We start from the raw sequence: 27548 nt of genomic DNA, 5'->3' as shown, positions 1-27548 counted from the left end.
CCAAGCTGACCACATGCTCCCTAACTGACAAAACTCTATCAACTATGCCACTCCAAACATCATGACTCCTATGGGAAGTTTGTAACCGTAGAACAGATGAATTAATTGGGCTTGGTCGAATCACCGGATCCATGGGACCTACGTGATAAGAGAAAATTGAATTAATTTTAAGCATGCGTAAAGAAAAAATAAAAATAAATAAGAATTAATAATTAGTCATTTTAGCAATATCTAATGGTCATTACCCAGATGATCCAACACCACCACTAATTGTAGGACATGTACTCTTGTTATACCCAGGTCGCCGACAAACACTGCATGCCTTCTTGACACGATAGGGACGCTCATCCATTTCATTCCGGATTCTAGTAGACAGTCGGCCTAGGCCTCTTTTCAGATCCGGGTTGGCTACAATATTAGGCCCATTGTAAGTGGACCAATGGCAAGGATCGAGAACTGGTGTGAAACGCTTCGAGTATGAAAGTCCATATTCGGCGGTCTTAAAAAAAAATCTACAAAGTTTGAGTGTGATAGGCTTTAATGCCGACAAACTGCTAGGACATGAGAGCATGGAAACTTGTATATTTTCAACTTCTCACAAGTACATGTCTTTGTCATCAAATTCACAGTGTGGGAGTTACCACCTTTACTAGCTTTTCTCCTTCCACGACCTGTCCTAACCTGATACAACCCTATGGCATCATAGTCAAAAGCAACAACCTCATGGTGCATGGCTTTCTCTATGTTGGCCTCTATTGTCTTTATAGCCTTTTTTGATAACTCATGGCCCTCTTTAAGTCTTCTTTTACTTCAACTTCGTCTAGTTACAAAATAGGAGTTAACTCGGAAAAAGGTCATTTGCACTAAGGCAGTTATCGGGAGACAACATGCCTTTTTTAAGACTCCATTGAAAACTTCCGACATGTTTGTAGTCTTCACACCAAACCTCAAACCACCATCATGGTGGATGGACCACTTATTGTATGGAATTTCCATCAAGTACCGACGAGCCTCTACATTCAAGTCACCGATTTTGTTGATGTAGTAATCAAACTTCTTCTTCTGCCTTGCAGTAGCTGCTTTGCTAAAAAGGTTCTTTAAGACGACACTTTTAAATTTTAAGTTCACATTAGAAGCCAAGTGACGTGTGCAATACTTGTGGTAGGCATTAGGCTCCTCCCAACCACTTCCAACCTCATCCATTGCTGCTAAAATGCCAGCATATCTATCAGATATCACACATAGCCCTATTCTATCTGTTACTCGAGCTCTAATACAAGCCATGAACCAAGACCAACTATCATTGTTTTCTCCTTCAACAACCGCAAATGCGAGGGGGAAAAGTTGAAAATTAGCATCGGTTCCCATAGCAATAAGTAGAGTTCCTTTGTATTTTCCATATAAATGAGTTCCATCAATGGTGATAAGGGGTCTACAATGACGGAATCCATCAACACATGGCTTGAATGCCCAAAAACTCGTTGGAAAACATAAGTTCCAGGAACCGTACTCTCCAACAGCCTCCACTCAACAACAGTTCTAGCATTTGATTCCCTGAGAGCTTGCATGTACTTAGGTAACTGTTGAAATGAACCCTCCCAATCCCCATAAATGAGTTTTATTGCCTTTTGTTTCGCTAGCCATGCTCTCTTGTGGGTTATTGAGAACTCAAACTTCTCTTTCACAAGTTGCATCATTGTCTTGATTTTCAATGAAGGGTCAACGCGAAGGACATCTAAAAGAGCATTGCAAACAAACTCGGAAGTGAGTAGCTTATGATCCACCGAGTCGATGTCACCAACACAGTAACTTGCATGAGGGCCGTTGTACCGAACAATTTTAAAAGTAGAAAGTGTTGGATCTTTCACTCCTTTAAGCCTCCACGAACAACTACATTGTTCTTTTCTCTTGCACTCAACAACATATTTCTCTAGCTCTGCCTCCACAACTCGAATTGTTTTATTTCTAGCTATGGAGTAAAACTTCACAGCATCTTTCAATTGTTGCAATGAGTCAAATTGCTGTCCAACCTCAAATTCCTGCCATTGTTATATGTCTCATTTCCTAACCAAGTCATCCATGAGTTATTCAAACGTGGATCAACTAGCGGCACTTCATTGAAGTCTGTAGTGGGAGCACTTTCTTTAATTTCCTTATCACGAGATTCAATTACATCTTCATCATCATCATCATCTTCATCAGTATCATTCATCTCGACATCCCCAAAAACATCAACATTGTTTGGGTCAAGAGAATCGAGAATGGCTTGTGGTTGTGTGCTTGTTGAGGTTCCAACATTAGGCGATGAGGTCGGAGACCTAATTTGTGAAAGATGTTCATTGACATATTGAGGATCAACAGGCATTCTTGTGAATGAGCCTACGCCCACACTTTGATTAGTAAGGGGAAATGGTTGCTCCATACTACAAAAAAAAATCCATCCCCGGGAAGGAACTAGTATTAGTTTGCACAACTGGCTCATTTCGAACCTGTTCAATGTACAATTGCATTGCAATAGAAGAACTCTGAGTCACAGAAATCCACATAGCCCTAAGAGCATTGTCGTCATTCAACGGAACTGCGACATATGCCCCAGCCATAGGATACCGCATAACCACCTTCAACTCCACAAATCTAGGATCAATACTCAATTCTTCATATAGCTTGTTCCGAACGTGTGAATATGTCATCCCAGGATTTACAAAAACAAATATTTGAGTTCCACCTCTATACGTTACATCACTATCTTTGTGGATAATTTCCCCACCCCAATAGCAATATAGAGGGTAGTTTGGTACCTCCATATTTCATTCTAGAAAACACCATGATTAATCAAAGATATTAGTTTTGCTTTCATTTATTTAGACGAGCATGAATATACTATGCTATAATTAAGCAAAATATATGATGACATTCACATACAATTAACAGAGTCTAAACTCTAAAACATACTTAAACCCTTAACAACCACGACGTGAGTATATAGTATACAAAAGACATGTACACAACACATAGGACCACAAGGACAAAAACCTAACATGCTTATTAGAAACTATGCTGCTGAACTTTTTGTATGACTTTCTGTAATGCAATGAATGGAAAATGAAGATTCTAGAGTATATTCTTTAAGCTAGATAATATGCTATGTGTGATTTGAACCTCAAATTGGCTAAAACAAGAACTTTTTGCTAGTGATGTAAAGCGAACCTCTGCATCTGAGGTAAAGATGGAGGCAATTTGGTTTCACAAGTCGACAAAATCAGCAAACTCAGTAATAAATTAAAGGTTATCTAATAAAATTTCACAAATACAGTAAAATTCAGCAATTTTACAAGTCGACAAAATTTCACAAATACAGTAAATTAATTGTACAGTAAAATTCAGCAATTTCACAAATCGCTCAAACAAAAACTCAGCAAACAACAGCAAATTCACCAAACAACAACAAACAAACCGACTAATTCGGCAATTGAATAAAAAAAAATTAGGGCACAATTAACTTACCACTAAATCAACAAACAACAACAAAACCCACTACTTTGACATCGGCGTCGGCAACCAAAGGCGTGAGGAACTTGGTGACGTCGACGGAAAATGCGGCGGCTTCCGGTGGGGATTGATGTGTTGGGGGGTGATGGGAGGAGTACTGCATATGGTCGAATTTTATTTTTTTGGGGATGTTTGAGCTACACTGAATTTACCAAGGAACGAAAAGGGGAAAGTGATTTTGCAAAAAAATACTTAGTAAATACAAACCGCTACATCAAGTAGCGGTTTCTAATAAGAAAACCTCTACTTGAAGTAGCGGTTTTAGTCTGTACACCGCTACTTCAAGTAGCGGTTTTTTAAAAAAAGCGGTTTAAAAATTATTCCCTCTGAACCGGTGACGTGGACGGTATAATGGGAATTAAAAAAAAAGTGGCTATACTTTGGGAATTAGAGAATTTCCCAACATTATTTATGTGCTCAGTATTTCTACTGCTACTTTCACTAGTAGAAAAAATGAATTAGGCACCGCACATTTCGCACCGGTTCTTGAAAACTGGTGGCAAAAGAAATGGGCGGGATTGGGGAAATGACTTTTCGCACCGGTTCCTATTAAACCGGTGCAAAATCATCTTTTTCGCACCGGTTTGAACCGGTGCGAATTACAAACGAAAAAAAAAACGGAAGAAAGGGATTTCGCACCGGTTCTAACCAAACCGGTGCGAAATGTTTAAAAAAAACCGGTTTATGGATTTCTTTCTCCTTCTTTCTTTTTTCCCCCCTACTTTCCCTCTTCGTTCTGCTCTTCTCTTTCTCTCTCGTTTTCGCATTTCCTTCTATTCCCGAACTCCACTCCATTGAAGCAGCTCGCTCTCTCTCTATTGAAGTGGTTTACGAGCTTTCTCACTCCACTGAAGCAGCACCTCCTTCTCTCTCCATAACTCTGGCCTCCATTGAACTCACGCATGCTCTATATTCTTCATTGAAGCCGATTCTGAGCTTTCTCACCTCCATTGAAGCAGCTTCGAGGTAAGATTTTTCTTATGGTCTACTTAATCCCTCGAATTCATTCGCAATCTAGGGTTTGTTGTTGATTTTCTTTTCAATTTAGTAATTTTAGGGTTGTGGTAATATAGGGTTTGTCATTGAAGCGCGCACGGCTACACCTCCACCACAACGGCCTCCTTGTCACGGCGGCACGACCTCGAACAGTGGACCTGTTGTCTGGTGAGCTTGCCTTTTCGGTTTGTGTTACTTGTTGTGCATTGAGTTATGCTCGAGTGGTTATGTCTTTCAACTTTGTTGATAATTATGCTGTGTACTGAGTTGTTCATTGAGCTATGCTGTGCAACCCCTCACCGTCAACTCCAAAAACAAACACCATTGCCACCAATGTCACTTTTAGTAGAACAAATGCTCTGCATCAGTTTTGCATTCTTGCCGCCCTTGAAGTCCTGAGTTCTATTAGTTTTTGTATACTGTTTGATATTTTTTTTGTTTGGTTTGGTTTCCTGTTCTCTAGGACATGATTGGTTTGTGTGAGTCGTTGTCTAATAGGTTTATGAAATTCATGTCGTCAATTTAGATATTCTTCTCTTTTCAACACCCAATTGTGTTAAACCATTGCACAACTTCGTTTTATTAGTTTCATTATTTTAAATGTTGTCTATGATCATAAGAATGTGGAAATATGTGTTGTTTTTTTTTGCTCAAATAAGGAAGTGCTCAAATATGTAGTCTTTTTGTAAATTGTTCAACGATTCTATATCTAAGGTTATTATATCAGTCAGAATTTTTTATAAGTCTCTCTTGCCTAGCATTACAAAGATCAGGGAGTATAGGTGGTAAAAACGATTTGTTTTACATTTGAGGTTACTCTCTATGGATTGATAATTGGTTTTTGTTGAGGGATTCCTTTGTCATAACCATTCGTCTTCGTTTTTCATGCGTGGTGTGTAGTGTGATAAGTGATGTGCAGAGTTGAGTAGTGTTTCTTAGATTTCAATGTTCTGTTTGCTATTGAATTTGTGTATTAATGTTATTGGTTGTTATGAATTTAAATGTATGCTAAGTGTTATTGATTTCTCATTCTTATTGATGTTCCTTGTATATCGTATGCTGATTATAAAATACTTTTGATAGTAAGCTTGTGTGAGACAGAAGCATTTCTTATTGGAGTTTCAAACTACAGGTCCAAGCAGTGCTCTTGCTCCTTGGAGAACGTGAGACTCATGCTGGAGTTCCAACAACTGAGGTTGCTTTTGGACAAGACAATAGGGTAATACTTTTTAACAAAAAAAAAAAAAATACATACAGTAGGTGATTCTGGTGAAGCTTGTGAGAACGATATAATTAATAACCTGTTTCCTATATACATGTTTTGAGCTGATTTTGTAATAAATTTGTAGGCCACTGGAAGTCCTGCGAGGAAATCCATTATATCTCACCGGATAGCTTCCTTGGTTAGGTTTCGGGAGAAAAGAAAAGAAAGGTGTTTTGATAACAAAATCAGGTATACTATATGAAAGGAGGTTGCTCAAAGGTGAGATTTTTCTCTAAGTTTTTTTTTTTTTTTTTTTTTCAGTTTCATATTTCTCAGTCAGTTTACCAAATTGTTATGGCTATGCTGCTGTATTCACTGTTGGTCTGTCGGGAGTTCTATTATTATCTATGCTAAGGAGGTCGTAGATATGTTGTAGAACTTGTGAACTCATTAGTTGTCACACCAAATGTTCACACTTATAAAGATGTATCAGCTTGTTCTGTTGGCTCTATGATCCAAGAATTTGAATTGCAGCAAATGTTTAGTACGTGTGCCTAAGTCCAACCCGTGAGGTTTGTAGCTATCTTCACTCATATATAACACCACACATCACAAAGTACGTGTAAACACATTCTTTACTTGAACCAACAAGGCAGACAGAGACTGTAAAAGCTGAGGTGATTACTTTTGTCAACTCAAGGGATTGCTTCTTCACACCAGTGTGCTTTATTTCTCTTTTCTATTTCTAGGATGCACCGCAAGAATGGCCAATTTGCATCTTTGAGAGAAGGTTCGACATCTTTCAATTTGGAAGCTAAAAAGAACTTAGTGGTTGGTAGAAGCCTGGGACCAGAAACTGTGTGAGTCCTTGTTAATTTAATCCCCGCTCCTCCCATATGCACAATGTGCTGAAGGATAGTAATTAATTTATCTCCGAATTTCTGCTTATTCCCTTTCTAATTTTCTCTATAATTTCCAGTTCAAACAAGTGTCAACATTGTGGTATTAGTGAAAATGATACACCAGCAATGCGACGCGGACCAGCTGGTCCAAGAACCTTGTGCAATGCTTGCGGACTGATGTGGGCCAACAAGGTATGAATTCATAATATAGTATTTAAAATGTTTTAGAGTTGAGATTCTTGAGAGAGATAAAATGTTATAATATCAACATATATGCATTGAGCTTTGCGTAATTAAAATAATGTGCTATAGGATAAAGGAAACCATTTGTGTAGGATTATGTCTGTGTAAAATGGTTTATGTAGTCGAAGTTTCTAATACTAAGGAGCGATTATGTTGCTAGAGAAGAAATTATGAGCCTGATTTGATAATTGAAACAAATTTGGTTGATAATTGAACTATGAAATTGGACCTATTCTCCCATTACTACTACTGTTTAATTGGAAATATGAATTTGGACCTCTTCTCCCAACAATGAACAATGATACAGTTAGAATTAAATTCATCTCAATAAATTAATCCAAAAGAAAAATCATTTTATGGTTTATATGCTGTATTTATAGGTAGTGTGATAAATAATAATGATCAAAGTTAGCAAGGTTTGATCTTTGATGACTGAATATTATTTTGAGATGGGATGAGTGATACTTGAAAACAATCATCAGTTTGGTAAGAGGCGATTTGCAATATAATTCATGGTTGTTTGCATATATCTATCTTTTCTGATGTATGCTTGACAAACAGACATTGGATTTTATCAAAGTCTTTATTTTTATCAATTAAGAGATGTCTTCAGGATTCAGGACAGGGTAATCAAAATTTTATGATCTATTCTTGACTTGTGCTGACCATATATGTCAACTTAGGCCATTCGAAAAAGATAGGAGGAAGTACTTCGCATTACGTATTTTGTTATAAGGTAATCAACTTTGTAATGCACATAATGGCCAAAGTCTGAGAAGTGAGAACCACTAATGTTACAAATGCTCTTGAGTGATCTTTGCTGACTTCGTAGTAAATTGTTATTCTAGTCTGTTGGTGCCTTGCATTTGATGGATTATTCTTTCTAGCATTGAGTTTTTTTTTTCCCATAAGTGATCTCTAGAAATAGCAGAACGCCACCAGCACAGCACCACAACAGCCGCAACAGAACCCAGCAAAAACAGCAGCCTGACCCGGAGCAGCCAAACCAGCAAGCAACACAGCACTATAGCAGAGCAGCAAACACCCAGCACAGCCTGACCAGAGCAGAACAGAAACACAGCAGCTCAAGAACTCGAACCAGTCACCTAGCCAGCCTGAACATAACAGAGACACAGCCATAGAAGCAAACAGATGCCCAGCCAGCCTGAACAGGACAGAGGCACAGCAGTGCAGCAGAACAGAAACAGTTGCACAGCAAATAGCACAACAGCCTCAACACACAACAACACAGCAGCCACCAGAGCAGCCACCAGCACAAGACCAGGACAGCTCCTGCAGGAACTCAGACAGTATGCTGTTTTTGAAGAAAATATATATGTTAGTGTTTATATGTCCATTTTTTTATATATATATGTTAGTGTTTATATGTCCATTTTCTTTTAGTTTTTTAAAGTGTAATATTACAACTTCTTGAAGAAAATATATGTGTTTTATGTATATTATGATTATATATAAGTATTTGGTACAATTTAAGTGAAAAAAGTGCAAAAAAAAAAATTATTTATTTATTTTTTTGGGGCACTTTTGGCACCGATTTTGGAAAAGAACCGGTGCTAAAAGTTTTTTTAAAAATATTTTTGGAGACTTTTGGCACCGGTTCTAAGTAAAAACCGGAGCGAAAAGTTCGGTTTTTGGCACCTGTTTTCCCCAAGAACCGGTGCGAAATGTCATTTTTCCCACTGATTTTGAACCGGTGCGAAATCTATGGGGTTTTAGCACCCCCCAAATCAAGCCCGGTTCAAAATCGGTGCGAATTGGGGGGTTTGAACCGGTGGGGAATTCGTATTTTCGCCTAGTGTATTTTTATTTTATTATATATATATACATACATATACATATACATACATATACATATACATATACATACATATACATATACATACATATACATATATATATATATATACATATATATATATATATATATATACATATATATATATATATATATATATATATATATATATATATATATATATATATATATATAAGATCAGGATGAGAAGGAATCTTGATCGTCCAAAAAAATCCAACGGTTCACATTTTTTACCTGCACATAATGCACGTGTACAAAAGTTATGCATATTTAATTCAAAACTTATGCACATACATTTTTTGCTTTCATTTTTTGACTTTTTTTGCAATAAATCTCTCTCTCTCTCTCTTCCATTAAAGATTATTCAATGTTCTAATGAGAACGTGATTGTGGTTATGAGCAAATTGCAAGCCCAAAAATAAGTATTTTCGAGTTTCGTTAACAAGGTGAATTCCTATTGTTGTATTGCAAGCTCATCTACTAAATACTCAATATTATGCACATTTAACTCAAAAATTAAGCATCTATAGTACAAAAGATTTGCACATTCTGCTAGTAAATATGCACATATCATTTTTAAAATATGTACATTTTTTACAAGAATAATGCACATTTAATTTAAAAATTATGCATATTTGAGTTTTACTCTTTGCTCTAATCTCTTGTGTTATTCAATACTTCTTATTGTGATAATTTCCATGACACACAAACCTTAAATTAGTCATGAAAAGGGTGGGGAAAAGAGATTAACATGGAGGACAAAGAAGGATGGGGAGTGGGGAGGAGAGAGAGAGAGAATTAGGAAAACAAAATAGGGAAGTGATGAATAGGGTGGGGAAAATTCTTTTGAACTCTAAGAAAATATCTGGGGAAGTGATGAAAATGGAGGAAAATAGATAAAAAGGAACACAAGAGGAAAAAACAGAAAATTTTACATTATTTACATTTTTGCCATTAATGAACCATATAATTAGAGCCATTAGATCATCTTATTTGAATGTATGAGATTGCTTTTCATCCTTCTCATTTTAAGGTCCTTCTCATTTGACCCTAAATTGTAAGAGAGAGAGAGAGATTTAGGGTCAAAGAAGAAGTTTCTTAAAATGAGAAGGATTTAATGTGCATAATTTTTCCACTAAACGTGCATATTTTTTGAATAAAATGTGAAAAAACTTTTGACCGAAATTCAATGTGCATAATGGTCATAAATTTTAGTTTTCCTAGAAAATTGAAAAAAAGTAGCAGGTCAAAATAAATTATGCACATTTAGTATAAAATTTATGCATATTTAGTTCAAGGATTAATACTGTTTTTTAATCCCAACTTTTACCAATTTAGTTTCATTAATCCCAACTTTGGATTATTCCTCAATAATCCTAACTTTAAGGTGGCCTATCATTCTTCAATCCCAAAAATCGGTTACCGGTTGAATGGGTTAATTTTTTTTTTGGTTAAAGTGATACGTGTCACAAATTAATTGGTTAAAAAAATATTTTAAAAAAAAAACCAAAATTCGTTTTGCAGGTTACATTTGCCACGAGTTGCGTTGTCATTTGTTAAGATTTTATTTTTTTTTAACATTTTTTTAAATAATAATGATGATTTAATTCAAACAAAAATCTTAAAATAAAATAAAAAATCCCTTTACCTAGCCCCCTTTCACCGAAAACCACCAGCCCCCTCCACCAGACCACCCCCATTAGAAACCCCCTCCCCAGCCCTTATCCTTGTTTCTGACCCTATTCCTCTTCCTGTCCATGTTTTTGGTGCCCCCTCCCCTTCCGGTTCGTGTTTCCAACCCCACCCCCTCTTCCCTTCCGCTTCCCGTTTCAAGCCACCCTCCCTTTCCTGTCCCCGATTTCTACCCCTTCCGTCCTCGTCCCTATGTAATTTCGACCCTCCTCCCCAACACCTAAACCTTCTCCGAAACCTCCGTTTTCGTGGCTGGTGGCTGCAATTTTGGAGATTTGTGGCTGTGATTGTGGGTTTCGAGGCTACAATTTTGGGTTTCGATGGCTGCGTGGGGGAATGGGGGGGGGTTTCGGGGAGGGGGGAAAACGGCGACGCAAGGGGTGGGGGAGACGCGGCATTCCGGCAAGGGGAGGGGCGGCAGACTGGGCAGTGGTAGTGGAGGTTAGGGTGGGATGGTTGGGGAGGGGAGGTTAGCTTGGTTTTTTTTTTAAAAAAATTTTTTAGACCAATCAGGACTTGACACGTGTAAAGTGACCTGATATAACAGGTTTAGTTACCGGTTGGGTATGAAGAATGATAGGCCACCTTAAACTTGGGATTATTGACGAATAATCCAAAGTTGGGATTAGTGAAACTAAATTGGTGAAAGTTGGGATTAAAACGGTATTAATCCTTAGTTCAAAATATATGCACATTTAACCCTTCTCATTCTTCTCATTTTAAGAAATTTCTCATTGGATCCCAACCCTATATATATGTATGTGTGTGTATATATATATATATATACATATATATATCATATATATATATCTATATCTATGTATATGTATATGTACATATATATATATATATATGTTTCGGGGTTTTCTGATGTCCTGCGGGAGAGTTACAATTCCGAGACTGGAACCGGACGCCTGTACCTGCAAAATAACGGAGACTTTTGAGAGCTCCGCCTCCAACGGTCAAGTTAGTACCTGATTAAGGAGTAATTAATACGGAAATTAAAGTAATAAGATCTCTCTAGGTGAGAGTGTTTAATGTTGGTAATCTGCTTTGTTAGCGAGATCAGCCGGTTATTAGTGTGTTCCGTAACGTTTCTGTTCTGTTCTTCAGGTGAGATTAATTGCTTGATCCTCTTTAATGAGGATTAATTAAGTATTTATAGTCTTGAGAAGCGTGCCACTCTCTAGGTTTAGGGTAAACCTAGGGCTGACCGGGCCTCTAAACAGGATTGGGCCTTGTTGGCCGGTTTTCCCATTTGGCATGGGTGGACACATGGCGTGTCTCAATTGGTCCGTAGAGGACGTATCTGTGATTGACACGTGGCAGGCTCCTATTGGCCTATGTGAAGGACACGTGGCGGAACCTGGTTGGTCCACTTGTCAGACGGTGATTGGTGGATAAAAATCCCCTAATCATTTGCCCCTCACAGGTGGCACGTGACTGGTCACGTGTCACCTGTGACAGGTGCCGCACGGTGACAGGCGACGGCCTGCTACAGGTGTCACCTTGCAAATGGCCGAGAGATTTTCCTGCCCAAATTTTGAATTTGGAAGCGACCCTTCGCCTTCTCACTTTGCCTATATAAGGAAGTGCTGACTTCGGTCATTTTCACATTTGAGAACTTTGCGAGAACATTCGGACCCCTGAACTTGCTCTGACATTTCGGACCTTTTCTGCCTACCGCCTGTTCTGACAAGCCGACTGCACCGGATTTCCAGAACTTCATCAACCGTCACTCGTTCAGGTAACTCAGTTCTCTTACTCTTAATTTTCTTTTTATTTTTTGAAATGGCACCACGGAAGCACACGACACGACCTAAGTTAGTGATCAGCCGGTCACCGGGGACGGCTGAATCTAGGACTAGGAGTGCCGCCTGCCCTTTTCTGGACCCATATTTGCCCTTTATACAAAGTCCGACTGTATCTGTGTCTATGCAGAACGTGATGGCCAGAACGAAAAAGACTGCTATGATCTCAAACTCGGACGGCTCCTCCCAAAGGGTGCTCATTAGTGAAACATCTGACCAGGCGCCAGATGTAGAAGTGAAGCAAAGCGGCTTGACAGCCGGCAGTTCTGAGGGAGGGGTCAAGGTGGTCCCTTCCCATTTTACCGTTGATATGTCTAATTTTCCTCCTGCTCCTTCTAAGGGAGAGGAGGCGGGCCCCTCTGGGAGAGGGGAGGAGTCGTCCTCTTCGGACTCGTCAGAGGACGAGTCCGAGTCCAGCTCTTCTGGCCACGCTTCTCCAGGCTCAGAAGAAAGAAACAGCCGCCTGCAAGAGGCGAGGCTTTCTCATGCAGTTGAGAAGGGGGACAATTGGGCGGAGCCGTCTGCCTCTTACAGAGAGGAAAACACCCCCTACTACTGCACGGTACCCCGGGGCCGGATCGCAGCCATGCAAGACAAAGTGGAGAGCTTTATAGCTAACCACAGAATGGGCCCCGAATTTTTACTGTTCGTGCCGGATCCAGAAGACACTGTCGTCTGGCCGGCTGGTACCAGCTATGATGACGGCTGCTTTGGCTGCTATGTGGCGGCCATCAAAGCTGGACTGCGCTTCCCATTACATCCGGCTGTTCAGCGGATTTTAGATGGGTATGATTTGGGGTTATGGCAGTTAGCCCCCAACTCTTGGGTAAACGTACTCGGCTATGTGGCCGGGTGCGAAATGTACGGGGTGGAGCCAAGCTTTGAGGCTTTCGCCCACATGAACTATCTCAGCCGGACCCCTAAGTCGGGAGGTACCGGCTGGTACCAATTAACAAGTCATAGGGGCTACCTCATGACGAGAGGTAAGGCGAACAAATGGAAGGATTGGCGGAACACCTTCCTTATCATCGAGGGTTCAGACACGGAGCTAAACAAACGCTTTAACAAGTGGAATAGGGATCCGCCTCTTCTCGCAGGCGGCCGCAGCATGCCGCCTGTTCCCCCAAAGGCTAAAAAAGAGATCCTAGACAAAGGACTCTTCAAAGTAGAAACTAGGGTGAACTCTACTTCAGGGGTACGAGAGCAAGTACCCCTAAACTGCGTCCCGAGCTTCAAGTGGCTCTATGACGAGTACTTTTTGGCCGCCTGTGGCCTCAGCAGTCGGTGCTCTAGAGGTAGCCGGCCTGACAAATACTCTGTTTTTTTCACGCTTTGTTTACTTGGGATCTTTACTAATTTTGCTGTTTATTTTTTGCAGCTGACGCCATGAGTAAAATAACAGCATCCAAGACTGCGGCGGCCATGTTGCGGGCCTCTCTCATGCAACAGTCTTGTACCGACTCCCCCAACAAGGGGGCACCCTTGGTAGGCTTCGAAACTCTTCCTCTTTTAGGAGTTGTCTTATGCATATACTAACTTTTTTTTTTTTTTTTTTTTTCCAGTCGGGCACTCCAAGAGCTTCTTCCACGCAACAGCCGGACCCCAAGGCCCGGAGGACGACTGTTGCAAGCTCTCCTGGGTCTTCCAGGAAAACAGTGGCGGCTGAGAAGCAGCCGACCACTTCTTCTAAAACCCCGGCGGGGCCGCCTAGAAGTATGGACAATTACTTCTAAAAACTTTTACACTTACTTCCTTCTTGACTAGGTCTAACTTGCTTTTTTACGCTTGATGCAGCCGGCCCTCAGGGGCTTGACTTGGTAGAGGTAGCCAAGTCCATGATCAAAGTAGTTCCTCCATCTGAAAGGGAGGCGGTCAGGGGTGCCGGCACCCTTGACCTTGATGGGATTGCAGGGGTCCTTGCTGAGGTATACTTTTTTGAGTATTTGAATTCCAGGACGCCTGTTATCTTTTTTGTTTGGAAACTGACGCCTGTTTTTTCTTTTTTTTTTTTTTTTTTTTTTTACTTAGGCCCTGCTCCGAGTTAACGGCCTTCGCAAGCCGCTTGATCGGAAAAATAAAGAGGTAAAGGCTGCAAAAGCTATGGCCGCCTCTAACTGTGATAAGGCAATGTTTCAAATTGCCCAAAATGAAGTACTGACCATTGATATTCTTTATTATCAGGCGCAGGCTACCGCCGCTGTTCGGGCTCAGTTAGAGGCGGCCCAGAAGAAGAATGACGAGCTGGAGGCGACCATCACAAATCTTAAGGCCGAGCTGAAACCTCTTCGCCAAAAAATGTACTCTTACGAAGCCATGGAGAAATCCTTGGCCAGCGTAAAAGAACGCCTGGTGAGCCAAGAGAAAAGTCTTACCCAAGAGCTCTCGGAAAAGGCCGAGCAAGAGAAGAAAGAGCTCGTTCGGGAGATGATGGAAGACTCCGCTCAAATCCAGCGCATGACCTGGGGCCGCCTGTTCCCCAATGCCGACTTTGCCTCTTGGGAAAGAACGTACCGCCAGTGTTCGGAAACATATAATCAAGAGATCCTGGCGGCTGCTGAAGAAGAGGCGTTGGGAGATGCGTTGGAGGAGGAGGAGGAGCCGGTTGTGGCGCTTGTGCCACTTGGGGGTGAGGCATCAAAAAAGGATGCAGCTGATGCCGAGTCCAGCAAGAAGAGTGCTGACCAGGCGGCAGCTGCTAATACTGAACTGCCCCCTTCTTAAGCTTAATGTATTTTTTCCACGGCCTGCGTGCCGTTTTCTTTGTATTTACCCGGCCAGGGAGCCGGGGCTTTGAATATTTTGCTGGTCTTTAATGACCGGCTTATTTTTAATGAATTTTTGTTTTGCTTCAAATTTGTCTAAGTATTCCATATCTAATATCCCATTGTTCACTAGACCGACTGTTGTACATGGCCGAACGTTGCAGACAGGTACAAATAGTTAGTACGCCGCCTATGCCCCTGGACGACTGGTTGTCTGTTTCCAGGATAGACGATCAGTCGGCCATTTATTCAATCGGTATTCGAACTATTTTGTCTGGATCCTTTTTAGGCAGGCGTGCCTGTCTTTTTGTAATTTTAACCAAGTAGGAAAGTGGTCTGACCAAGTAAATAGAGTATTACCTAGTCGCCAAGGAATTAAGTGGTAGAGATAACAAGCAGCGGGTACCGGTTGTTTCCCTTTATTGCCAATGTTGGCTTTTAACTCATAATTTGTTAACCTAGCAAGAGTAGTGGTTGAGAGTCCTTGTTTGTTTAAAAACAGGCGGACGACTCATACCTTTTAGGCTCAATACTAAGTTTGAGTGACTGTTAAGTTAACATAGGAGTTACTTAGTCTTCGTCACAATCTAGATTTAGTAGAAGTACCAGGCGGCGGAGGCCGGCTGATCCTCTTGATTTGCCAATGTTGGCTATTAACTCAATAGGTTACCTAGTAGGAATAGGGGTTTGAGTGCCCTTGTTTGTTAAAAACAGGCGGACGACTCAAACCTTTTAGGTTCCATACCAAATTTGAGGGAGTGACTATGAGTTAACGTTGGAGTTACTCAGTCGCCGTCACTTTTGTTTGAGAAGTAGAGGTACCAGGCGGCGTAGGCCGGCTAGACCCCTTGATTCGCCAATGTTTGTTGGCTATTAACTCAATAGGTACCCCCTGCATTTATCCCAAGTAATACAGGCGGTCATCTGACTCAGATGTCAACTGCTACCACTGGTTTGGTTAGTGATAGAGTTATCCTTGTCTCAAAAACGGCTACGTGGTTGCCCTTGGGGACAGTCGTATAGGTGCCGTGTAATTAGTTTATAGAACAATGTTCCACCCAAAAGGGAGCTGCTCTCTGCGACGAATTTCATCCGGAGGGATGCCGTCGGACGCCTGCTATGATGTTGGGACAGGTCGTATTAGTTTTGTAGATTTGATCAGTTGGCTTGGCGCCTGGTCTGATCATTCGGCCGGTGGCCTTGGTAAGTTCTTGGTGAACGTAGGTGCTTAGTAAAAGAAGGGTAGCCGCCTGTTAGGCACAGGATCGGCCAGGCCCTAATCGTTTTAGCTAAGTATTGTGAGTAAAATACTCAATGGAGAGTAGCCGACTGTAAAGGTACAGACGGCATGCCCCTCTGAAGATAGAGTGAAAAACTCAATGGAGAGTAGCCGACTGTAAAGGTACAGACGGCATGCCCCTCGTAATACAAAATTGAATAGTAAGTGCAAACTTTATTAGGTAGCTCTTTACTTTACATCATTCAGAAGAAATATTTTTTAAGATTATCTACATTCCAAGTTCGAGGCAACGGTTGTTCGTCTGGTGTCTCCAGACGGTAGGTACCGTCCCTGACTTCCTCATAGATTCGGTAGGGTCCTTCCCAGTTGGGAGTTAGTTTTCCAGACTCATTAGCCCTACCAACTGCTTCCATTTTTCTAAGTACAAAGTCCCCTACTTTGAGTGGACGCCTGTGTACTTTTTTGTTGTATGATTTAGTCATTCTCAGGCGATAGATCTCATGGCGCAAAACAGCATTGCCCCTCTTTTCAGGAAGTGAGTCTAATGCCAGGCGCATGGCTTCCCAGTTTGCCTCTTCGTCATATAGCATTACTCGAAGAGTCGGCTCGTAGTGTTCTATTGGAAGAACAGCTTCCGCACCATAAGTTAGGAGGAATGGAGTTTCTCCAGTCGCCCCTTTTTCAGTCGTCCTAATGGCCCAGAGAACATGTGGTAGTTCATCCGCCCATAGGCCGCCTGCTCGTTCAATATTTTTCTTGAGACCGTCTGAGATGATTTTATTAAAGGCTTCTACCTGGCCGTTTGCTTGTGGACGGCCGACAGATGCAAAGTAGTTTGCAATTCCTTGGTCACCCAACCAGCTTTTGAGAACAGGCGTCTCAAATTGGGGACCATTATCAAAAACCATAGACATGGGAACCCCGAACCGAGTGATGACATTTTTCCAAATGAATGAAATTACATCTTTCGTCTTGATTCCCTTTACCGCCTCCGCCTCTACCCATTTAGTGAAGTAGTCGACGACAACAAGTATGTACCTCCTTCCGCCTGTAGCAGGCGTATATGGACCCAGAATGTCCATGCCCCACTTAGCAAACGGTAGTGGGCTGTGAATGGTAGTGAGGTCAGTAGCCGGACGGTGAATTAGTTTGCCAAACCTTTGGCACTTGTCACATTTTTTCACCATCTCCATTGCATCTGCTTCCATAGTAGGCCAAAAGTAGCCCTGCCGCCTTGCCCTTTGAGCAAGCATCCTACCACCTATATGAGAAGCACAGTAACCAGAGTGAAGACCATCTAGTATCTCTCGTCCCTTTTCTGGAGTAACACACTTTAAGAAGGGTTGAAGGTACCCCTTCTTGTGAAGTTCTCCCTTAATCATTTCAAAACAGGTGGCTCGTTTTTTCAGTGCTGCCGCCTGTTGAGGATCATCCGGCAGTGTACCGTTTGTCAGATATGCCCTGATTGAATCCATCCAGGTTGAGCTTCTGTCTAGGATTCCAATAGGGTTTTCTTCGATGCTTCTCTTCTCCATTACTTCCCAAAAAACAGTTCGAGGAGTATCAGAGGAGGCGGATGATGCTAATTTTGACAGTGCATCCGCCTGGTTGTTTTCTGATCTCGGCACTTGGATCAGATGGAAATCCTCAAGGGAGCCGACTGCTTGTCGGACCGCCTATAAATACTTGATCATGGCCGGATGGGTTGCTTCGTATTTGCCATTGTACTGACTCACTATCAATTGTGAATCGGAACAGGCGTCTATTTTTCTTGCCCTTGCCACCTTGGACATGCGGATCCCGGCTAGTAAAGCTTCATATTCTGCCTCATTGTTTGAAGCCTGAAAACTGAAGCGTAGAGCATACTCGAACCTGTCGCCCTCTGGCGACTGACATATGATGCCTGCTCCACAACCATTTGAAGTAGAGCTTCCGTCCACATATACCTTCCAGACTTGGTCTGTAACACGAGAGTCCGGAGGACGAGTCATCTCAACAATAAAGTCAGCAAAGACTTGCCCCTTTACTGCTTTTCTAGGCTCGAAAGTAACTTCGAGGCTCTGTATTTCTATGGCCCATTTAATCATTCGGCCTGACGACTCCATGATGGTCAGCGGCCGCTTGATAGGTTGGTCTGTATACACGACGATTGTATGTGCCAAAAAGTAGGGCTTCAATTTTTTAACAGCCATGAAGAGTGCAAGACCAAATTTCTCCACTAGGGGATACCTCAACTCGGCATTTTTCAGTACGTGACTGACAAAGTAGACCGGGAGCTGACAGCCGTCCCTTTCAGCAAGGAGAACAGCGCTTAACGCATGATCAGAGAGGGCCAGGTACATGTAGAGAACCTCTTTGGGCAAAGGGCTGACCAGCCTCGGCAAGGAATGCAAGTGAACTTTTAATTTCTGGAAGGCGGCCTCAGCATCCGGCCCCCATTCAAACCTTGCCTTTTTCTTAATTGCCTGGAAAAAGTATAGGCATTTGTCGCCTGATCGGCTTAGAAATCTTCCTAAGGCCGCCAGACAACCTGTTAACTTCTGAACCTCTCGGATGGTACGAGGCGACTGCATGTCAATGACCGCCTGCACCTTCTCAGGGTTCGCTTCTATTCCTCTCTGATTGATAAGAAATCCGAGAAATTTCCCAGACTCAACTCCAAATACACATTTCTTGGGATTGAGCATGACATGGTGCCGCCTGAGTGTGGCGAAAGTTTCTCGGAGGTCCGTCAGATGATCTTTCTGAAGTTTAGTCTTGACAATCATATCATCAATATATGCCTCGACGTTTCTCCCAATCTGATCAAAGAACACAGTGTTTATCATTCGTTGGAAGGTAGCCGGGGCATTCTTAAGACCAAACGGCATGACCGTGTAACAGTATAACCCCTGATCAGTGACGAAGGCCGTCTTCTCCTGATCTTTCTTCCATAAGGGAATTTGATGGAAACCAGAATAGGCGTCCATGAAACTCATCAAGGCATGGCTGGCTGTTGAGTCGACCAGGTTATCAATTTTAGGCAGAGGGTAACTGTCTTTGGGGCACGCCTTGTTTAAGTCTGTGTAGTCTACACACATTCGCCAGGTGCCATTCGGCTTTTTAACAAGCACCACATTTGCAACCCAGTCTGGGAAGTAACATTGCCGAATGAACCCTGCATCAAGTAATTTTTTAACTTCGGCGGCTGCCGCCTGACTTCTTTCTTCGCCATGGTTCCGCTTCTTTTGCCGTACCGGCTTCTTTTTCGGATCCACAGCGAGTTTATGTACCGCCAGATCAGGACTAATGCCTGGCATTTCATGGACTTCAAATGCAAAGATGTCCTTGTATTCTTTCAATAGGTTGTGAAAGTCGTCACCAAGGTTTCTCAGAGCAGTCGTCCCAACTTTGACTGTTCGGTCAGGACGTGAGTCGTCTAAGATCAGGTCCGAATGCTCTCTAGCCGGCTGAGGGCGGAACTCATCCGGCCGCTCCTCTGCCAATGATTGCTATTTTCTCGCTTTTCTTGCGGACTCTGTCTGGGACGCCTTTCTCTTTTTGCCGCCTGCTTCTTGACCAGGCGCACTCTCCTTGACATTGTCAAGGTCTGTTTTTTCACCACTTGACCCAGTGGCCATAACAGTGGGCTTGACATCCGAGAGATAGCACTCTCGGGCCATCCTCTGATCTCCCCTTAGGGAGCCGACTGTTCCATTATCCCTCTCAAACTTGAGCAACATAAGAGACGGGATTATAACAGCCTTGGAATTATTCAGGGTTGGTCGACCCAGAATCATGTTGTAGGCCGAGAGTTCCTCTACTACTAGGAACCGGACTACCATGTGTCGTCCTTCCCCTTTTTCGCCCAGGAGAATGGGTAAATCTACTCGTCCCAGTGGGTGGACGACTCCTCCTCCAAACCCTATTAAAGGGTGGGAGGCCGGATGTATGCAGTCAGTCTGATATTTCAGTTTCGACAGACATTTGCTGCTGATGAGATCTGAGGAGCTCCCGGTATCTATGAGGATTCGGCCAACTCTCTGGTTGGCCACTTTACATTCAATAACGAGAGGGTCGTCATGCGGCCCCCTTACCCCTCCTAGATCCTCTTCAGTGATGACAATCTCAGGAAATGTATATTTGGACGGCCGTCCTTGGTGAACGGAATTTACATCTAACCGCCTTATATTATCTTTGTTACCCCTAATAGTGGGGCCGCCTCCTGAGAAGACGCCTGCAATGGTGTAGACGACTGCATCATCTGTATCGGAGCTGTCGGCCTGTTGATTCTTTTTGGCCGACAGCTTTTTTGAGGAAGTGTTCCCCGTAGATTTCTTGACATAAGTGTCAAGATCACCTTGCTCAGCCAGGCGGTCTAGGTACCGCATGAGACTGATGCAGTCATTGGTGTGATGACCAACGTCATCATGATAAGCACAGATTTTATCTTGGTTCCGGTTGTTTGCAGAACCCTTCATGGGGACCGGCTTCTCAATTGAGATCCGTCCCTTTATTTCTTTTAGGATAAACTGGTTATCCTTGTTAAACACATACTTTGGGGAGTATGGTTTGAATTCTTTTTTCTTTTTCTGGGCCGGCTGTTTAGAGGAATCAGCCGCCCAGACCTCTTTTCTTTTCTCATCTTTGTTTGACGACTGTTTCTGTCGTCCTTCTCTTTTGTCGAACCTTTTCCCGTCCGACTGTTTTATCGTACACAGATCAGTCGCCTGTATATAGGCTTCTGCTTCAATCAAGGCCTCTTGAAGAGTCGCCACCCTTTTTCGAACCAAATCAAATTTGAAGGTAGACCCATCTTTGAGACCTCTAAAAAAGTCGGTATAAGCTACCTCATCCGGTAACCCTTAAATCTGTATTCTCATCAGGTTGAACCGCCTGATGTAAGAGCGAAGCCCCTCCTTCTCGCCCTGCTGAATTGTTCCCAAATCAAGGGTCGTTTTCTTCGCAGGGATGTTCATGGCGAAGTTGGAGGCAAATAAGTAAGCAAGCGTCCTGAAGCTATTTACACAACCAGTCGGTAGGTTGCCGAACCATTGCTGTGCGATTCCTTTGAGAGTCGCTGGGAAACACTTGCACCAAGTGGGATCATCCAACCCTTGAAGGTACATCAGGTTGGTGAATGCCATCAGATGGTCTTCTGGGTTAGTAGTGCCGTCATAGGCGCCTACTAGTACATTTTTCACTTTGGCCGGCTGAGCGGCTTCAGTAATTTCCTTGGAGAAGGCCGACGGCTGTTCACCAAGTCTAAGCAACCGTAGCTGCCAGTCCATAGGTTGGATGTTTTTTGCTGTAGGTCCACCAAAGGGAGGTGGCTGCATAAAATACTGTTGTTGCGGCACAAATGGTAAGTTTGGTACCGCCTGAGCACTATGAAAGCCGGACTGACGGGAGGTGCCGCCTGACTGACTCTCATGGTACGACTGAGTATGCCTCATCGAGGCATTTCGCAAACTGTCTTGAAAGTCTGAAGTAGAAGCCGACTCTGACAATCGGTCACTCTTCTTCTGCTCTAGCAGTAGCCGAGCATCTGTGAACGTTTGCTTTGACCCGTCCGCCTGAATATGACGAACCGGTTTCCTATTTCCTATAGGATAACGAAATTTTGTGAAATCAAGGGCAGGTGGCTCCCGCTTCCTAGATTTAGGATGAGGAGTCGCCTCTCGCCCTTGAACTGGCTTCCTCTTCAGTGAAGTGGAAGGTTTCTTGGCCGACTGCTCCTTGACTGAAGCAGGCGGCTTCTTGTTGATCAACTCTTGAATCTCTCCCTTGAAGTCCCTCATGAAGGTCATGAGTTCGTTTCTTGTGATGGGAGCAGACCCATCAGTCGGCTGTTGCCGAGCAGGCGGTGCGCCTGCTGGCCCGCTTCCTGTTTGAAGATGCTCCCGTTCCCTCCTTTCGGTATGACGGGTACGTCGGGCCCTTAGGGTCCCGTCTGGAGCTGTATGAGTTTCAACTTCAAATTCACTTTCGGTGTCATGGTCCGACTGAACTTGAGGGTCGTTTAGGGGACGCCTCTCTTCAGGAGTCGGTACAGACTTGGATGCCATCTCTGAAGTACTCTCCCCACAGACGGCGCCAAATGTTTCGGGGTTTTCTGATGTCCTGCGGGAGAGTTACAATTCCGAGACTGGAACCGGACGCCTGTACCTGCAAAATAACGGAGACTCCTGAGAGCTCCGCCTCCAACGGTCAAGTTAGTACCTGATTAAGGAGTAATTAATACGGAAATTAAAGTAATAAGATCTCTCTAGGTGAGAGTGTTTAATGTTGGTAATCTGCTTTGTTAGCGAGATCAGCCGGTTATTAGTGTGTTCCGTAACGTTTCTGTTCTGTTCTTCAGGTGAGATTAATTGCTTGATCCTCTTTAATGAGGATTAATTAAGTATTTATAGTCTTGAGAAGCGTGCCACTCTCTAGGTTTAGGGTAAACCTAGGGCTGACCGGGCCTCTAAACAGGATTGGGCCTTGTTGGCCGGTTTTCCCATTTGGCATGGGTGGACACATGGCGTGTCTCAATTGGTCCGTAGAGGACGTATCTGTGATTGACACGTGGCAGGCTCCTATTGGCCTACGTGAAGGACACGTGGCGGAACCTGGTTGGTCCACTTGTCAGACGGTGATTGGTGGATAAAAATCCCCTAATCAATATATATATGTATATATATATATATATATATATATATATATACATATATATATATACATATATACATATAAACATATGTACATATATATATATATGTACATATATATATACTACCTCCGTTTTTTTTATGTGCAACTTGGGGGCAAGTTGCGGTTCACGAGGCAAAAGATTGAAGAGCAAAGATTAAGATAGTATAATGGTGATTAATATATTATAGGAGTATGTAATTAAGGTGGAGAGAGAATGTTTGGTTAATTAATCAAACCACCCACTGCCACCACCATACCCAGCCACCACCACAGCCGCCTTCACCAAAACCACCGCCGACTTCTCCACCACCACTACCACCCCCCCGAAACCACCACAACCAACTCCCTGAAACCACCACCACCCTCACGTCTTTCCCTCCTTTTTCCGGCAGCCCCCTCCCTAACCAAAAAACCCAGAATTCTAACATACCCCTCCACCACCACCCCTAACCACCTCCAACCCAGACCACCCCACCCCTCAAACCCACCTCTATCAGAGGAAAGACCTTTTGCTGGAACATGACACACCTTCTTCATCAGATTCTTCCTGTATTACAAAAATCAAAAGAAAACCCATTAAAATTGACACCAATCTACAAATTCATATGAAAAATTAATCCAAACAAAACCAACCTTTTCTTAGTTCTCGGAGTTTGTGAAGCATTATTTCCAGCAATAGAAGGAGAAGAAGTTCCAAAAATGACATGAGAAGGCTTAATTAATCCTCGAAGCTGCGTTTGTTGTTGATGATGTTGTTGTTCAAAAATTCCAAAAGATCTTCCAGTGATGACTGAAGAAGGCGAAGATACCGGAGACGCTAAATAAGCCAAGGAGGTTGTTGTTGTTGCTTAGGCGGTTGTTGTTGTTGATGTTGAGGTAGTTTAGGAGGAAGGGTAAATTGCGAAGACGACGACGACGGAGGAGGCGGCGGAATAGATGGAGAAGGTTCTAGATCTGCCGTGGTGAATAAACAAGGAATGAGAGAATGGAGACAAGAGAAGGCGGTGGTCGTGACTTTTGAGGGAGGAGGGTGAAAGAGATGAAGGGTGAGGGTGAAAGAGATGAAGAGGATGAGGGTGAAGGTGAAAGAGATGAAGAGGGTGAATGGGTGGTGGCTGGTGGGTAGAGAGATGAGTAAATGGGTGGGTAAAATTAGGTTAATTATTTTAGATTAGACAAAAAAGTTATTGTGTTTAAATAAAAAAGGGTAACATTAAGAAAATCTGAATTTTTAAGTAAAGGAAAATTTGTAATTTTTAGGGTTTTTGTTTACCCAAAATAGAATGAAAAAAGAAAGTTTCACATAATAGTGAACGGACTAAAATGACAAAAGTTGCACATAAAAAAAACGGAGGTAGTATATTTATATATATATACATACATACATACATATATATATATATGTATATATATATTTATATATATATATATGTAATATATATATATATATGTATATATATATGTATATATATATATGTATACATATATATATGTGTATATATATATATGTATATATATATATATACACACACACACACACACACATATATATATATATATATATATATATATATATATATACATATATGTATATATATATGATATATATACATATATGTATATATATGTATATATATATATGGGGAATGGATCATGTGAAAACAAGTTTAAAGCTGAAAATTAAAAACAGATAATCTAGACCATTGAATTTTAATCAACGGATGAGATTATATCCGCGTGATATTTTAATCTTAAGCTGGGTTTTATTTCTTGATATATGATAATCCTTTCTCTCTCCTCTATTTTTTACTCTATTGTTCTCTCTCTTCCTTCTCACGTTCTCCATGTCACTTCTTACTCTCTCCTTCTCCCAAAAAAGTGAATCACTAAACACAGAAGAATTTGCTTCAATTTCCATCAAAATCGCCATTAGAATTTGCTTCAATCTTCATCAATATCGTCGTTAGCTTCAAAAAAGTGAGTTTTTTGTTTAAGATTTTTGTTTAATTTGGTATATTCTATGGTTTTTTTGGAAATCAAACTGATTATTCGATTAGATTTTTTTGAGTTTTGATTTGAATCAGTTTTGTGGAGTAGTTCTGAGCTGCATTTGTGTGATTTTGCTTGATTTTAGTAGATTAGGTTTTTTTGTGTAATTTTGGGTCGATTTTCTTTTGTCACAAATTCAATTATGAGTTGTATGTAGCAGTAATTACGCTTTAATTGAGCTTTTTCATGCTTATTTGGGCTTCATATGAGTGTAATTATGTCAAAATTTGACTTAATTTCTTTGTATGGCATTCTTTGATCTACATTTGTGTATATTTTTGTTGATTTGAGTAAATTAGGTTTTTTTTTTTTTTTGTGATTTTAGCTTGATTTTGCATCTTTGATAATAAAACTTGGATAGTTGTTGGATTTTTTACAGTCGAATAATGATAATTTAGGTTTTAGTTTTTAATCGGACTGGGAAAGTGATTGTTGATGTTGCTGAAGGAGATGTCGAAGATGTGAACAGAGCAGTATCTGCTGCTTGGAAAGCATTCGATGAAGGACCATGGCCAAAGATGATTGCTTATGTAACTAAATTTCCGAAAATTCATGAAATTATACTTCGATTTACGTTGTAAATATGCCTTAAGCCAACTTTACCGTTGATCTACTGCAGGAAAGATCAAAAATCCTTTTGAAGTTTGCAGATCTTATTGAAAAGCATAATGATGCGATTGCTGCTTTAGAAACATGAGATAGTAGAAAGCCTTATGAGCAAGTTGCCAATATTGAAATACCTATGGTTGCACGCCTTTTCCGGTACTATGCTGGTAAGTAAATACTCCATAACCAAGATTACCCTAAGCTATGGCATTTTTCTTGTAAATAAGTAACTAATATAGTGAGGTTACATTTCTTATATTTTGTGGCCCTAGAACAAGTTATTGTCAGAGAACTTATTTTGATTTCTGATCCTCAGGTTGGGCAGATAAGATACACGGTCTCACCTTTCCTGTTGATGGACCGTATCATGTACAGACTCTGCATGAACCAATTGGTGTAGCAGGGTAGATTATTCCATGGAACTTTCTACAGTATTAATCTCTACAAGTCTTGTCTTATCATTTATTTCCTGGCTTTTAATTGCAATAAACCATTCGGTTGTTGTACAACATATGGCAGGAAGGTGGAATATGGAGGATGCGGAAGCCGCGCAGCAAGGTATGGAATCCAAGTGGCTCGTCCATTAGGTACGGTGTTGCTTGTCTATGGTTGGAGGTTACCATCAAAATTAATATAGTTATCTTATTTTTATATATAGTGACCTTTATGTATATGTGGTCAAAATTGATATAGTTACCCTACTTTTGTATATAGTGACTTCTATGAGAATATGATCAAAATTGACGTAGTTATCCTATTTTTGTATATAGTGACCTTTATGTAAATGTTGTAAAATTGATATAATGACTTTTGTGTAAATGTCGTCAAAATTGATATAATTACGTTATTTTTATATATAGTGACTCTATGTAAATGTCGTCAATATATATAAAGTTACATTATTTTAGCATGTAGTGACCTTTAAAACGGTTGAATTGATTATATGTAAAATTGGAATGATCTTAGGGCTTTAATGAATGGTTGAGATTTGTTGTTTTCAGCATAAGCCTTGTTTTCAGCGGAATCATCCCATATATATATATATATATATATATATAATATATATATATATATATATATATATATATATACTCTTATGTACAGTGTGATTTCTGTTCCACGTTTCAGGATCTTTTCAGGGTCAGTTTCTTCCCCGGCCTGATTACATATGAGCTACTGTCAGCTGCTCCCAAATATACTACTTATTAGACCTTGGGCTCTTTGTAGACACAAAAACCTGATGAGAGGTGCAAATTCTAGTAATCCTTGAACAATCATCAAGGATTGTGAGAAAGTAATGAGCACCAGTTATGGTAGCTTGCCAATAAGGGCCCTAGAGGTCAACATGTATTAACTCAAAAGGAAAAGTAGCATGAGATTTTGACAAAGGAAAAGGAGATTTGTGAGCTTTAGCAAAAACACATGATTCACAACAAAAATCAATTGTCTTAATAGAATCAAAAGGAACAGTCAATTTAGACATAATTTGTACAGAAATATGACCAAGCCTAGCATGCAATAAACTAAGCTTGGGACAGAAGCACTAGCTTGTAAGGAAAGTACAGAAGAAGAACTATTGAAACAGGAAAAGAAGAAGAACAACTGAACTTGTATAATCCAGCTTGTTTAGATCTAAGAGCTCTAATTTGCTTAGTTGTAGAGTCCTGAAAAACATATGAATCATGCTTTAAAATGGCAAACAGATTATTTTCCTCAACAAGTCTGCCAACAAAAAGAAGGTTGTGTTTAAAATCCGGAATAAGTAAGACATTTTTGAGAGAAATTTCAGGAGATAAAACCACAGTTCCTACATGAGTAACATGTTAAGTACGACCATCTGGTAACCCTACCGTAATAGGCTTAGGCAAAATATGACATGAAGCAAACAAAGATTTATCACATGCCATATGATCTGTAGCACCAGTATCAACTATATCCAATCTGATGTTTGAAAAACATGTCAAAGCAGAATTAGCACTTGA

The 27548-nt window shown here is 41.2% G+C and overlaps 2 protein-coding genes and 1 pseudogene across 10 annotated transcripts; 2 read left to right on the top strand and 1 right to left on the bottom strand.

Moving 5' to 3' along the window:
* Positions 1 to 1259: 1259 nt before the first annotated feature.
* On the bottom strand, positions 1260 to 2804 carry LOC110734160. The gene is made up of 3 exons (XM_021914205.1): positions 2503 to 2804; positions 2174 to 2318; positions 1260 to 2039 (listed from the first exon to the last, which is right to left on the bottom strand). Exons 1-3 carry the CDS (start codon positions 2802 to 2804, stop codon positions 1260 to 1262), a joined length of 1227 nt encoding a protein of 408 aa, XP_021769897.1.
* A 2686-nt stretch (positions 2805 to 5490) lies between these two features.
* Positions 5491 to 7079, top strand: LOC110734159 (annotated as a pseudogene).
* Positions 7080 to 24698: 17619 nt separating this feature from the next.
* LOC110734499 (aldehyde dehydrogenase family 2 member B7, mitochondrial-like) lies at positions 24699 to 27249 on the top strand. Of its 9 annotated transcripts, none has more exons than XM_021914665.1 (5): positions 24895 to 25490; positions 25580 to 25733; positions 25883 to 25970; positions 26086 to 26153; positions 26695 to 27249. In XM_021914665.1, exons 2-5 carry the CDS (start codon positions 25703 to 25705, stop codon positions 26736 to 26738), a joined length of 231 nt encoding a protein of 76 aa, XP_021770357.1. In that variant the 5' UTR covers positions 24895 to 25490; positions 25580 to 25702; the 3' UTR covers positions 26739 to 27249. The 9 variants fall into 9 exon arrangements, 3 of the variants coding, with proteins under 3 accessions (XP_021770356.1, XP_021770357.1, XP_021770355.1); XR_002513826.1 differs by having other exon boundaries at positions 24897 to 25490; positions 25883 to 25997; positions 26695 to 27234; XR_002513823.1 differs by lacking the exon at positions 26695 to 27249 and adding an exon at positions 24699 to 24888 and having other exon boundaries at positions 25322 to 25490; positions 25883 to 26379.
* The last annotated feature ends 299 nt before the right edge of the window (positions 27250 to 27548 follow it).

This window comes from Chenopodium quinoa, unplaced genomic scaffold, assembly GCF_001683475.1.
Source record: "Chenopodium quinoa cultivar QQ74 unplaced genomic scaffold, ASM168347v1, whole genome shotgun sequence".
Taxonomy (NCBI): Eukaryota; Viridiplantae; Streptophyta; class Magnoliopsida; order Caryophyllales; family Amaranthaceae; genus Chenopodium; species Chenopodium quinoa.
The sequence above is the reverse complement of the archived record's forward strand: the minus strand, read 5'-3'. Positions and strand labels throughout refer to the sequence as shown.